The 13,889-nt window shown below is 43.0% G+C and overlaps 2 protein-coding genes across 4 annotated transcripts in view; one reads left to right on the top strand and one right to left on the bottom strand.

The window, feature by feature from the left end:
* The window catches only part of tsen54 (TSEN54 tRNA splicing endonuclease subunit), a 28,282-nt gene extending 18,448 nt beyond the window's left edge, over positions 1-9,834 (top strand). For both annotated transcript variants that reach the window (XM_034206210.1, XM_034206211.1), the window contains one exon: positions 9,551-9,834. In XM_034206210.1, the coding sequence (XP_034062101.1) occupies positions 9,551-9,701 (151 nt within the window). In that variant the 3' untranslated portion in view covers positions 9,702-9,834. The remainder of the gene's footprint in view (positions 1-9,550) is intronic.
* Positions 9,835-10,296: 462 nt separating this feature from the next.
* On the bottom strand, positions 10,297-12,928 carry LOC117539863. 2 transcript variants are annotated; one of them, XM_034206212.1, is made up of 3 exons: positions 12,772-12,928; positions 11,562-11,638; positions 10,297-11,444 (listed from the first exon to the last, which is right to left on the bottom strand). In XM_034206212.1, exons 1-3 carry the CDS (start codon positions 12,865-12,867, stop codon positions 10,688-10,690), a joined length of 930 nt encoding a protein of 309 aa, XP_034062103.1. In that variant the 5' UTR covers positions 12,868-12,928; the 3' UTR covers positions 10,297-10,687. The 2 variants fall into 2 exon arrangements, with proteins under 2 accessions (XP_034062103.1, XP_034062104.1); XM_034206213.1 differs by lacking the exon at positions 12,772-12,928 and adding an exon at positions 11,729-11,817.
* Between the last annotated feature and the right edge of the window lie 961 nt (positions 12,929-13,889).

A 13,889-nucleotide genomic window follows, 5' to 3' on the forward strand; every position in this document is an offset into this window, starting at 1 on the left:
CTAAAGAGAGATAGCAGCAATACCCAAGGCCGTAGAACTATGCCATGGGAAAAGAGACAGTAAAAAGAGAAAACGATGAACTGGGTCGAAGGTTGAATACCTAAGCAAATTATTCCCTAACAAATGGCACCTTGCGGCCATATCCTGGTCCCCCAAACACTCGAAGCAGAGGTGGTGGGGATCGGCGCCCGCTATTAAGCCAGAGCACGAAGGACAGGCCCGGGTCCCTAGAAGTGGCGACTCCCTGAAGGTATGATAACTTCTTTCTTCTTCTTTCAAAGTTTTACTTTTCTCTGTCAGGTGTTGTCCTGCTCGCTGAAGAGAAAAGGATGACAGTCAGGAGGCGCCTTATATACTGTGGGCCTGCGTGCGCATTCAGGTAGGCTCGCCCCGATTGGCCGGCTACGTTTATACAACTTCAGTGTGTGAACGCTTGCGTATCATTGATGAGAGTAGTACCCATAGAGTCCAGTAGAGGGTGGAGCCTGTGTGAAATAGAACATTACAAAACATTTCCTTTGAAAAAGTGAATTTTTTTCAAGTTTCTCTCTAAAAACAAACTTTTACAAGGCTACAATTGAACACATCATGATTTTTCAATTTATCTTTTTTAATTTTTTAATACAAATGTTTCCTTAATGAATATGAACACATTATTGCGGCAGTAATCTTAAAGGTGACATGTCATGCTTTTCCGGTTAGTACCTGTCCCCTTGTGTGTTATGAAGGTTTTTATGCATGTAAACGGTGTGCAGAGTCAAAACCCTCAAAGTACACCATGTAGGGAGTACAACTCTAACACAGAAAATACCTCCCCAAAACGCCTCGTTAGAGATACGTCACTGTCCATTTGATTCTTCCGGGTACATCATGATGTCATGTCGTCCCGGAACGAAATTGACCAATCCGTGGAGCCGTTACGTTACGTCCGCGGAGCCGTTACGTTAAGCCCCCGCTGATTGGTCCAAATTGACCAATCCACGGACTTCCTCACACACTCAGTGCATGCAGCTCTGCTGATCTCTCCTCCCTGGCTGCAGGCTGATAACAGACAGTTGGGATCGCGGCGAAATTCTCTCTGCAGACCCATTCTCACAGCGTTTATCAACCCTTTTCTTACTCAATATCAAGCCACACTTATTGTTTTTACTTCGGCTGTGACTTTATGTGTGCTCAGGATGAGTTTGGCTGTGTTTGGCTGTGTATCGCTAAACAAGGAAATCACACCTCCACGGAGCTCAGCGCGATTCACAACGTCCCGACTGGTCCCGACCAATCGGAGCACACTGGGCTCACAGGGAGGGGGGGGCAAGAGCTGCAACAAGCCGTTTAGTGGAGAGAGTGAATACACGTAGTTTACAGAGATGCTGTATGCGAAACCAATGTGAGTTTGGAAAATTGCACGGTATAAATCTATTCTAGTAGACCTCAACAATGGAATTTTGATCAGTGGAAATGGCCATGACATGTGACCTTTAAACAAAGTGCCGCGAGGGACTAAACAAGAGAAAAAACACTGTGGATGCGCAAAAACTCAGTCTTTCCAACACTGTATGCGTTTGACCTTTTTATTTCCAAAGCAAAAATGCAATATTCTATATCCATATACGTATATCCTTGTATGCGTGCATGCGTGTGGTCAACAAAAATTGTCCTTCTCTAGCTCACTCCCCCATCTATTACAAAGTGCGCAGGTAAAAGCAACCGGATATAAGCACAAACGTCACCACACAAATCCAATGACACGCCCACCATAGAAAAACATGTATCGTAACAAACACAGAAATGGCTTCATATGTGGCTCCTACATTCCGGCCCCTAATTATATCAAGATAATAATTACACAACTGAAAAATGATGTAGGAGACAATCAAGGAAAAAACTTTTAAGGATAAAAACGTCCTTTGTTAAAGTGTCCTTTTCTTCTTTAGGCAAAAAATAGAAAATAAAAAATATATAGTTTGTTAGCCTATGAAGTGATCTTTACTATCACTTAGAAAAAAGTCGGAAAAAACATCAATGTCAAGGTCTATGAAGTTCACTAATTTCCTCACGGCTCTTCTGCTTCCTGGAGAAGGCAAATCTTTGTGATAGGCCTGTCCAGATAGCTAGTTTTTGTCTTCACTCGCACAGTCCTCTTCTGTCTGGAATGGTTTGTACAATCCTTCCTGTAAGCCATGAATTGCGAGGTGCTGAGTCATCGACTATGAGCACAATATCTCCTGGTATGAAGTTGCGCTTGATATTTGACCACTTCTGTTGTTCCTGGAGTAGAGGCAAGTACTCCTTAATCCATCGTTTCCAAAACAAGTCTGAGATGTACTGAACTTATTTCCATCTTCGACGAGCATATATGTCCTCTTTATGAAACAGTCAAGGTGGCTTGGTTTTTAGCAGCAAAAGATGGTTAGGGGTTAGTGCTTCCAAGTCATTGGGATCTGTGGATGCTCTCGTTATGGGACGGCTGTTGATGATGGATTCGGCTTCACAAAGAACCGTGTGAAGACACTCTTCATCAAGCTTCTGTGCCTTCAGGCTGGAATTCAGAACCTTCCTCACAGATCTGATCAACCTTTCCCATACTCCTCCATGATGGGATCCAGTAGGGGGATTGAAAGTCCACTTTATTCCTTTCTGAAGGAGGGTGTTGTTGATTTTAGCAATATTCAACCTTTCTATTGCCTCTCTCAATTCACGCTCAGCTCCGACGAAGTTGGTTCCATTATCTGAGCGTAATTCCAATACTTGTCCACGTCTTGCGATGAAGTGTCGAAGAGCATTAACAAAGGAATCGGTATCCAAGGATGAAGCTACTTCAATGTGGATGGCTCTTACTGTTAAGCATGTGAAGAGAACACCATATTTGTTAACTGTACTCCTTCCTCGCTTGACCTCAAAAGGTCCAAAATAGTCAACTCCAACACGAGTGAATGGAGGTTCATCTGGAGAAACTCTGTCTCGAGGTAAATCTGCCATCTGCTGCATTCCTGGAGCTCCATTTAGTCGCCGACAAACAACACATTTTGACAGGGTTTTCCTTATAGCCACACTAGCACCAGGAATCCAGTATCTTTGTCGCAGGCTAGATAGCATGTGGTTACGACCACCGTGTTCCACATCTTGGTGTACTTGCCGTAGAATGATGTCAGAAATGTGAAGATCTTTTGCCAATATAGCAGGATGTTTAGATTCTTCAGGCATTGCTGCTCTACTGAGACGTCCTCCCACTCTCAGAACACCATCTTCAAGTACTGGGTTGAGCTTGTAGATGTGACTAGTCCTTTTCACACCTTCTCCCTTTTGCAAGCCTTTGATTTAATCAGGAAACCTTTTTCTTTGGCAAAAGCAGATCATTTCTTTCTCAGCTTTTTGGAGGTCCTCAATAGAAAGAAAACCAGAGACCACCTGAGCCTTGATAGTCTGCATTTCCTTTTTCATCTCTAGGTCTTGTTGTTCCTTATTCAAGCCAGACTGAGCAAGAGTCAGACTCAATTGCTTCCTCTTCCGACTAAGGCACAGCAGCAGGTTTTTCAACCTAAGGATCCAACCAACTGTCTTCTTCAGGTGGATCCAATAAGAGAAGTGATTGATCAATCGGGTTACAGCATCCATCTCTTTTTCAACCTGCACAGCATTCACATTCAGACTTATCTTGACCTCAGGGTCTTCTGGTGCCATTTCAGAGCCATCAGGGTTCCCAGGCCACTGTTCTTCAGGTCCAGTGAGAAACTGAGGTCCAGACACCCATGTGTCATCTTTCAGGAGCGTTTCCACTTTAACTCCCCTGGAAGCCCAGTCGGCAGGATTGCTTGCGGTGGGAACATATCTCCACTGAGATGGATTTGATACGCTGCGTATTTTTGAAACCCTGTTTGCGACGAAGGTTCGAAACCTTAAGGTCTCATTACTGATGTACTTCAGTACGGAAGTACTATCAGTCCAAAAGATGGAGTCTTTAAGTTGCATTTGCAGCTCCTTCCTACACATCTTGTCCATACGACTTGCAACCACGGCAGCCGTCAATTCCATTCGAGGGATGGTTATTGGTTTCAATGGGGCCACTCTAGCTTTTCCCATAATGAAGACACAGTGCACTTGTCCTTTGATGTTATGTAATAACAGGTAAGTCACTGTTCCATAGCCGTCTTCGCTTGCATCTGCAAAGTGGTGTAGCTGAGCAGAGGTCACTTCCCCAAAATCCACCGGTTTTAGGCATCTGTCAACTTTAAACTCTTCGAGATTGCAGAGCTCCTTCAGCCAATTTTTCCACTCTTGTGCAGCTGAGGCTGGTATAATATCATCCCAACCAAGTTCTCTTCTGCACAAGTCTTGAAGAATCATCTTGGCTGATAGGACCACAGGTGCCAATATTCCTAATGGGTCAAATATTGAGCTGACCATGGAAAAGATCCCTCTTCTGGTTATGGCTTTGTCCTTGATCATGATCTTGAACTTAAAGACATCTGACTCAACACACCACTGTACGCCCAATGCTCTTTCCACAGGGAGTGTGTCATTATCCAAGTCCAGATCCTTAACTTCTTTCGCTCTCTCCATCGAAGGTATAGCAGCAAGCACGGTACGTCTGTTGCTAATCCACTTTGTGAGATGAAAGCCCCCTTGAGCACAAAGTGCACAAAGGTCATGATAGAGTGCCACTGCCTCCTCCTCTGAGACCACAGATGTTTGACAATCATCAACATAGAAATTGTGCAGGACAGTGTTGATTGCTTTGGGGCTGAACTGCTCCCGATGGTCCTCTGCACACTTTCTAAGGGCAAAACTAGCACAACTTGGTGACGATGTAGCTCCAAACAGATGTGCAACCATTCTGTGCTCTTCTAAGTTCTGATGATGATCTCCATTTGGCCACCAGAGAAACCTCAACAGATCCGAATCCTCAGCTGGTACTCGAACCTGATGAAACATGGCTTCAATGTCTGCCTTGAGTACAACAGGTTCCTTTCTGAATCTTGTCATGACTCCAACCAGTGTGCTGGTAAGATCTGGTCCCTGTAGGAGCTGCATATTCAGCGACGTTCCCTGGAATGTAGCTGCACAGTCAAATACGACCCTGATCTTTTTCTTCTTTGGGTGGTATACACCATGGTGTGGTATATACCATACCCTGCCGTCACTGCGTTCCAGATCCACAACTGGCACTTTCTCTGCATAGCCCTTCGAAAGGATGCCATTCATGAAAGCGGTGTAATCAGCATGAAATGAAACATCTTTATCAAACCTTCTCTTGAGGCTCAGTGTACGTTGTTCTGCTACTCTCCTTGTCCTCCTTGTTTGTTTGGCATACTAACATCCCTTTTCCTTAAAGGTAAGCCAATACAGTAATGGCCATCCATCAACTTAGCAGACTTTGTGACGTACTCCATAAAGTGACAGTCCTCTCTTGATGGTCCCATCTGCTCATCCTGACTGCATTCAGGGAAATCAGCCTTTAGCTGCTGCTTCCACAGATCTTCAAGGTTTGCAACAGATATCCTATTGACAGTGACATCTGGCTGTCCACAAGTAATTTCACTACTCCTGTCTCCTCTGAGAGGTCCATTGACAGTCCAACCCAGCATAGTTTTGACTGCATATGGGCCCCCGTCTACACTCCGAATAACTTCCCATGGCTCCAGTGCCTCAGGAACATTAGTCCCAATCAACAGGTCCACATCTGAATCAATCTCAGTAATCATTACATGTTTCAGGTGAGGCCATCTCTGAAGGTCTTTCTGCCGAGGAATGTTGCCTCGATGAACTGGCATAGTTTTCTGGGTGTAGGTGTTAGGCAGCTCACAATAATGACTGCTGTCTAATCCAGCCACATGCAGGTCAGAAACAATGTGACATCCAACTATTTTCTCCTGACCCATTGTCCGAAGGAGAATGTCTGTTCTTCTTCCCCTGAGATTCAGTTTGTTCATCAGCCGCTCCGTGCAGAATGATGCTGAGCTCCCAGGATCCAGGAAGGCATATGTTATGAATGTTTCATGTCCCTTCTTAGACTTTACTTGAATAGGCACTATGGAGAGAGTACAATCTGGCTCACCGGCCCCTGTAAGACCACTGGACTGAACGGAGATCAGAGCACTGCTTATAGCTTTTCCTTTAGCTTGCATTGTGTCAGTTTCTTTCTCTTTCTGATAGATATGAAGTATGCTTGGGTGCTTCAGACTGCATACTTTGCACGAGAGGCGTTTCCTGCAGTCTTTACTCATGTGCCCAATACACAAGCATCCAAAACACACACCATATTCCCTTAAGAAAGCGATTTTCTCACTATGAGCCTTTCTTTCCAGTTGAAAACACAGATCCAGTGTATGTCCACCTCCACAAAACAGGCAAACACTTGTGTCTAGTGAGCCTCTCTCCTTCATTCTTATTCCAGGTTCCACTTTATTTTCCGCTGTCGTAATAGTAGTAGCAAAGCTGCTTCCCCTCATCCTTGAACGAGGTTCAAACTTAGCTTTCCTCACATCTTTGTTGGCGGCTGGTGGAGTATCCTGTATATCTCCAAACAGTGGATCGCTCACAATATCCACCTGTCTTTCAATGAAGTTAACAATATCCATGAATGTAGCTCTCCGGCCCTGCCTTTTCTGTAAGTCATAGGCCAGAGTTCTCCATTTGTCCCTATATTTGTAGGGCAACTTTTTTATGATGGCTAGCATATTGCTAGGCATGTTCAACTCACGCATGTATTCAAACTCTTCCATGACGTTGCAGCATCCTCTCAGAAAGAGACCGTAAGCTTGCAGAGCTCGCACATCTTCTACTCTTATTGGCTGCCATGAAAGAGCCTTTTCCATGTAAGCTGAAACAATTTTCTGTGCATTACCAAAATGCTCCTGTAGCAAAGCCTTTGCTTTGGCATATCCTCTGTCATGGGCCATATATGCCATAAGGTGAACCCTGTTATCGTTTCATCCCGCTCCACAGAAGTGGAACTACACAATCGTTAGTTCATAAAAAAGAACGAGTCATGCTTATCCACCAAAAAAAAGTTTGTCGCTAAAATTCCTGTCAATTCTTCTAGGCACGTAATTATTGGCTGAACTAGTCCCTTCAAAGCGTAATAATATCTTGGTCAAAAGTAGTGCCACGGTCCGTCACGTGATCGTGCTACACCAATTGGGTAGCTGCATATACCGGTATCAACAAACAGATTTGGAAAAAATGGCGACCGCCATGGTTTCATCGAGTAGCGGGGACGAGGAAAACGCACCAGAAAGTCTCAAAAAGTCAAAATGATCAACACACACACATTGTTACATGCATATTACGTCTGTGAAGCATGAAAAGGTTGATTATTTTACCAATACAAGATGGAATACGTACAGGACAAGCTTACAACGGTGGCATTGATTTTGAAGTTACAAATACAATATTATCATATTACAATAATAATAATTATAATAATATAATATATATATATATATATTATATATATCTATAATAATAATCTATATATATCTATAATAATAATGTAATTCATCAAATTATTATATGATGAATGAGTAAATAAATGAATCAATGGTCATTGGTATAAGTACTGCATTTTATTGATCTAAATTACTTAACGTAACAAGTTAACCTTCTTCTTGGACGCAGCTATGTATGAAATCAAGTCATGTTTATTTTAAGAGTGCATTTAACGTGTACAGGGTAACAATAACAACAGACAGACAGACAAAAAGTCCTCAGTCTAATGGAATAATCCACGAGCTCAGCCAATGAACCTAGCGATGCGAACATGGTAGTCCAGGAATGTTGTTGTAGCTAGAGTTGGCTGATAAACGCTGCTAGCCAATGTTGATTCGATGGTCAACTCTGTTCCCAGAGAGTAAAACCTCTCACAAATACCGCGTATATAACGCAAATACCTCGGACTTAGTGATGTATTAAGACATATGACAAAACATGACATAAAACAAGCATACAGCACTGTTTAGAATCCATTTGGTCTGGTTTAGTGTAACCATGGAGGCGGCCATCTTTCACTTCTGTTGACAATATGCAGCTACCCAATTGGTGTAGCACGATCACGTGACGAACCGTGGCACTACTTTTGACCAAGATATTATTACGCTTTGAAGGGACTAGTTCAGCCAATAATTACGTGCCTAGAAGAATTGACAGGAATTTTAGCGACGAACTTTTCTTTGGTGGATAAGCATGACTCGTTCTTTTTTATGAACTAAAGATTATGTAGTTCCACTTCTGTGGAGCGGGATTTCTTTTCTAAAGGACTTTTCGAGGTTCACCTTGCGGCCTAATATGCTGACAGCTTCTGACAAGCTCCAAAGGCTGCCCCCTGGTGTACTGTTTGAGAAAATACAGGCAGTCTTTAGGGTTGTGAGTCTTCTCCTCAATGCTGTGCTCAAAAGCTCTTATGAATGCTTGATATTGAAACGGAGAGCCATCAAAAATCTGAATTTCTCTTTTAGGCAGAAAAGAAAGAGACTGTTGCTGAACCAACATGGATGTTATTTCATTTTGTCTTTCTAAGACATTAATTAAAGGATTCTGAGCACCGCTGCTTGGTGCCAGTGCTGCTGGGTGATTGCTTTGGTGCTGTAACTGTGGATGTGATTGTGTTGAACTTTGATGTATATTGGCCTCTCAGCTTCTTGTGGCTTGATGTTGCAGATGTCCATATTCTACTTCATGTTGTCTGTGCGAAAACTGTGCGTCAGACTGACCACCTGTAGGCCTGTTTGTGTCAGGCACAAATGTTTTTGCTCCAGCACTGAGTGTGGCTTCCTTTCGTCCCCTTTCCAAATAAGAATGCATGCCATTGGGACTCACAGATGTGTTACTTGCAGCACGAGACCTTCCAGAGCGTCTTAGCACATTCATTTTAGCCCTTGATGCGGCTATTTCCACTTCCATTTCCAGTTGCTCCCTCTGTTTCCTGAGCTCTTCCTTCTTTTTCCTGAGCTCTTCCTTCTTTTTCCTGATCTCTTCCTCTTGTTCATCCAATGCATGCTTGTCTTTGAATAACATTTGTCGGGCCATGAGAGCGGCCATGTCAGCCTCAGCTTTGATGCATGATGATGTAGTTGAAACACTGGACCTGGTTCCAGCAGAGCTCCGCTTGCAAGACCCAATGCTTCCTATGTTTGAAACACTGTCGCTTGGTTTTATTTCATCTTGTGCTTCAGAAGTTTCAACATTTTTCCCAGAGTGTTTTGAAACATGAGTCATACTTTGCTGGTGTTCATCAGATATCTCAATTGAGGGAACATGTGCAATGGTGCTGCTCGGTTGTCTCCCAGTTTCAGAAAGCCATTGCCTGACATCGTCGATAATTCCATTATTGTATTTCAGTGTCTTGGCAAACCATACATTTAGTTTTTCCTGTTCGTCTGCAGGAAGAAGAGGAATTACAGACTTGTGTAACAGGATGGTTTCTTTAACTAGTTGAATTAAATCATCATTTATGGAAACAGAGAATAAGAGAAAGCTGTGTAAGCTGTATTTGGATATAGTATGTCGGCCTGTGTCTTTAACAAAATCATTTGAGTCTCTAATTTTTGTGTCTCAGCTTCGACGGCCCTGTGCCCGATCTGCGAGCCATCAAGCAGCTGGCCTTCCAGAGTGGAGACGTCCCGGTGGTGTTTGCTGTGGTAGACTACGGAGACATCTCCTTCTACACCTTCAAAGACTTCCAGCTGCCCACTGACGTGTTCCCCTGAGATATCACTGCTCTTTAACATCACTGTAAAATAGAGCAACACACACAAATTCATCTGCATTAGCTGGACATGCAAGGAAAATGAATTCAATTGTTGATTTTTCCAGACGAAAATATAAAGCTTGAAAGAGTTATTTTTGTGTCTGGCTAGTCATTTCAGATTCTCTGTCCTATTCTGAAAATACCTCCATGTGGTGCCAAAGTTGAATTTTTGTTACACATTCTTTCGGTTTTTCACTTTTGTTAAAGAGAACTTCGGGGATGACGTTTTTTTTTTTTTAGACCGACCCGGAAATTAGCATTGCCAGGGCTCCCTCGACAAATGTGGTGGAAATTATTATATTAACTAGTCAAAGAGATGTCTTTCTGGTACTTTAATCTTTTGCAAAAGAGGCAAACAACATGAAGAGCAATGTCTCCACAGCTGAGTGCAACTACTCAAACTGAAGAGAGAGCTTTTATACAGTTACAATGAATACATGCTTAGTCATGAGATAACTGAGCCATGACTCTATCAGAGTACAATAGACCAATGACCAGATCACTAATCACCCCCTGTGTGGTCACACCTTCCTGAGTGCTGAGATCTACTGTCTCTTGACATGTAAGGCTGACAGAATTGTATTATTTACATGTTAAATAACATCATAGCATTCAATTGTCTGATAATCATAATTTCCATTACATAGCAATGGGATTTTCCCTTTGGTTTTCGGAATATTGCAGAAAATAAACTTTGTGGCCAGCACAGGTTTATGATACTTACACTTTTTGTTCAGCAGGAACATCTCTACATATTAACACCACTTTGTGGCAAATCAGCATAAATGCAATGCTAACGTTAGGCTATAAACAAACTACACCACATTCACATGACTTCACGTCACCACCGCTAAGCTAAAGGAGGACTCGTGATGGCGTTTAGTAATTTGTTTAGTCACTTGTTGGCCCTGTACTTGCCAGTAATAGGCATGGCTTTTCTTGAGCTTAGGGGAGCCACATTCCATCTGCACATATTTGCAGTCGACATAAATTGGGACATTTGAATTGAACAAGGCCAAATTGGGGATATTCTGTTGGGTCAAAAACAACTCCATCAGGGGAGGCACCAAGCCAGGGCGTAGAGGGGTGAATGACAAGGCCACAAGGGGAGTAGTTCACGTTTGCCAGTCTACTGTATTCAGCTGCTACTGTGGGCTCCATCTCGGCACCTCTCCTCATTTCTGCAGTCTGCCTTGTACCTTTGAGTATTCGCTCTGCAAGAGAGTTAGCAGAGCTCTCACCTCTGACGTGACAAATCTCTCTAAACCTAGAGGCAGTAACCCTGGGTTTGCGGAGCAGATGCCACTCTGAGCTAGAGCTTTGCTCACGGGTAGCCTCCTCAATTTTGTGAGACATTTCCAAATCAACAGATGAGCTGTTCATATGTAGTTGCTCCTCTTCTGAGCACACCAGCGGTAAATCACATGGCAAGATCACATACCCCTCTATGGGCAAGTGGGGTGTTGGTGGTGTGTCAGTGTGAAGTGTGGTGTATCGAGACGTCAAAGCAGGCATCTGATAGGACAGAACACTGCCCTCCTGCACAATCCCGAAGGCACTTTCCACAAGGGGCTTGTCAGGTCTCATGTTCATTGTGGTCACAAGCGGCCTGTCTTCAATGCTGAATGCTGAGTATGCCTCCGTAACTCTGAACAGGCAGGGATCTGGTAATGGCCCCACCATGCCTCTGTAGAATCCACTCCTACAAAGAATGGCAAAGACAATATAGCACATTAATGTGACAATAAAGGTTAGGAATACAGCACCAGAATTATGAATTTTAAAAACACAGGAAACACAATTTTCCAGCTAAAATTACCTTACTCCAGTCTGCACCATCCTATTTGGTACAGGCTTGGTGAAGACCATGGAGTTGATGGGCCCTGGCTTCACACCCTTAAGGAAAAGACAATTACTGTTCGTTGAGTCACTTTAAAACAAAAACTCTGTGAAAGATTACAAGTATTTGAACCTCATTGAAATTACCATTGTTCGCGGCTTGTGCCATTACTGTTCCGATTCAGTACAGCTATGCACAGGTGGCACAACTGGCATGTTCAGTTCAGTGTAGTGTGCTGTTTGGAACAGCAATGCTACTGTGTGATTGCACAAAAACAGTTCCTGCAACACAGGAGCACTGGTTGTGCGTGAGCACCACTGGTGATGAATCACGAAGCGTTATCTAAAAAAGAGAGAAGAAATACTAGTGATTAGTAACTTCACTTGTTACTATGAGCCAGGAGGTTATTATGAGTAGAATTATTGGTTATTTTTACTGACCCATTATCCTAGAAGAAGCATGTATTCCTGAATGCTTAGTGTTACCCTCTTACCCTACAATACCACAATGAACTTTCTTTGGAAACTAAGATGCCTTGAAAATTGTATTAAAGCAGTTTTTACTATATATTTGAACCCCCAAACTTACACATCCATAATCAATGTAATAATATCTGACCAATCAGCTGTGATAAAGCAGGGAGAAGTAGGACACTGTTGAGATTCCCTTAAGGTAAACTAATGTTTAACTGAACTGAAACTCAATAAACAGGGGGGAACAGTGTCAATGCTGCCTGCCTACACTCAAACTGTGTGCTGTCTCGCTCTTCCGCATTGACCTGTAGCACAAGGCTCTCACGCTGACCTGCCCTGTCAGCCTGTCTTTATTGGACACTGAATGAAGAAAAACAGAGCAACAGCGTTAGATCTATACTCACGTCAACACATCTATGGCAACATTGCTTTACAAAAGCTGATACCATTATGCAGTGTGGCTAACAAGATAACCTTGGCTAGGCTATAAGGCTATTAAACGATAGTATTTGTTAGCAAAATGGCTAATGTTTTAAAGAATTAACACCAGAAACAGTACATAGCGTTACCCAGAGCCCTATAGTAGTCTACTATAGTAGTAGTATAATAATAATAGTAGTTATACTATAGGGCTCTGGCGTTACCTAGCTTTTGACAGCTAATGTTAGCGTAACCCGGAGCATAAGCTAGCTGGTTAGTACCGGTTACCTTCTTACCTTCATAGTTGTGTATATATGACGCAGCATATAATTTGAAGCCTTTATCGAGTTTGCTGGCTGGGGCTTTAGTCGTCCGGCAAATCCGATGAACATCTGACATTTTTAATTTCGGAAGCTCTTGTAGGCAGCGGGTGTAGAAGGTCGTCATTTTCAAACAGGAAATTAATCGGCCGCTATGAGTAGAATGCGGAAGTGACTGTGCATGTAGCCTATTGGGGAAAAGTAGGCTGCATTCGTGGGCCGCATTCGGAGGAGTCTCGTCTTTTTTTAAAATTGGGACAGCCTTCTTTCGTCGGAAGTGACGTGTGCGGTCTACGAATGCACCCTTCTATGGATGCAACCCCTGAATTGAGACACAGCCTGAAATACACAATTAAACATGTTCTATGACCTTTTTTTTGTATTAATAAAATTAAACTGAAGACAGTTTAATGACCTAGATGTTGGGGAATATTTTCCAAGGCCCATAACTTTGACCCAGTTTATCAGTTCAAACTGTCCTGACTGAGCGCATGCACCTCGTAACCTTGGCTGCTGTGCTCTCAGTGTTCTGTCTCCCTGTTCCTGCCTGTTGGCGTCAGCTGATAGAGGTGTTATGATTTTATCTTATGCAGCATGTTGATGATGCTCACAGAACTAGCTAAATACATGGGTCTGGGGTAGAGTTCTTCAGAATTGACGTGGCAACTCTACCGTGCAGTCAGATCGTGGCTGCTGTAACTTGTGATGTGAATTCTCCGGCCGAAGCTCCAAATAAACCATCAGTGTTTGACATCAAAGCTCCTGCTCTTCCCGTGTCTCTTTCCTGAGTCGGTGACTCCCACTGCATTGCTGCTACACAGAAGTTTCCCTTACAACTATCAAACTATAGATTCTACACATCGACTTGACGTTGATTCTGAGAGTACAATATAATACACTCCTCGCCAGAAATCGAATCAAAAAGCATTTTAATTGCCAAACTATTCCACAATTTAGGATTTTCCAGAGAGGGTTATTTGTGAATAAACGTCCCTCCGGAGCATTTGCAATGAACGGGCCGGGAGCATGTTGTTTCTTACACGTACTCTAGTGGTCGTGTAAGAAACAACATACACTTTAAAACGTGTCTCTGG

The sequence above is a fragment of the Gymnodraco acuticeps genome, unplaced genomic scaffold, assembly GCF_902827175.1.
Source record: "Gymnodraco acuticeps unplaced genomic scaffold, fGymAcu1.1, whole genome shotgun sequence".
Taxonomy (NCBI): domain Eukaryota; kingdom Metazoa; phylum Chordata; class Actinopteri; order Perciformes; family Bathydraconidae; genus Gymnodraco; species Gymnodraco acuticeps.

What these genes read in the sequence shown, in the direction of transcription:
- LOC117539863 (XM_034206212.1), bottom strand. Translation starts at nt 12,867, where the DNA reads ATGTTCATCGGATTTGCCGGACGACTAAAGCCCCAGCCAGCAAACTCG. An exon ending in ATATATACACAACTATGAAG is followed by an intron (nt 11,639 to 12,771) that starts GTAAGAAGGTAA and finishes CTTTTCCTTAAG; the next exon opens with GGTGTGAAGCCAGGGCCCAT. An exon ending in ATGGTGCAGACTGGAGTAAG is followed by an intron (nt 11,445 to 11,561) that starts GTAATTTTAGCT and finishes CATTCTTTGTAG; the next exon opens with GAGTGGATTCTACAGAGGCA.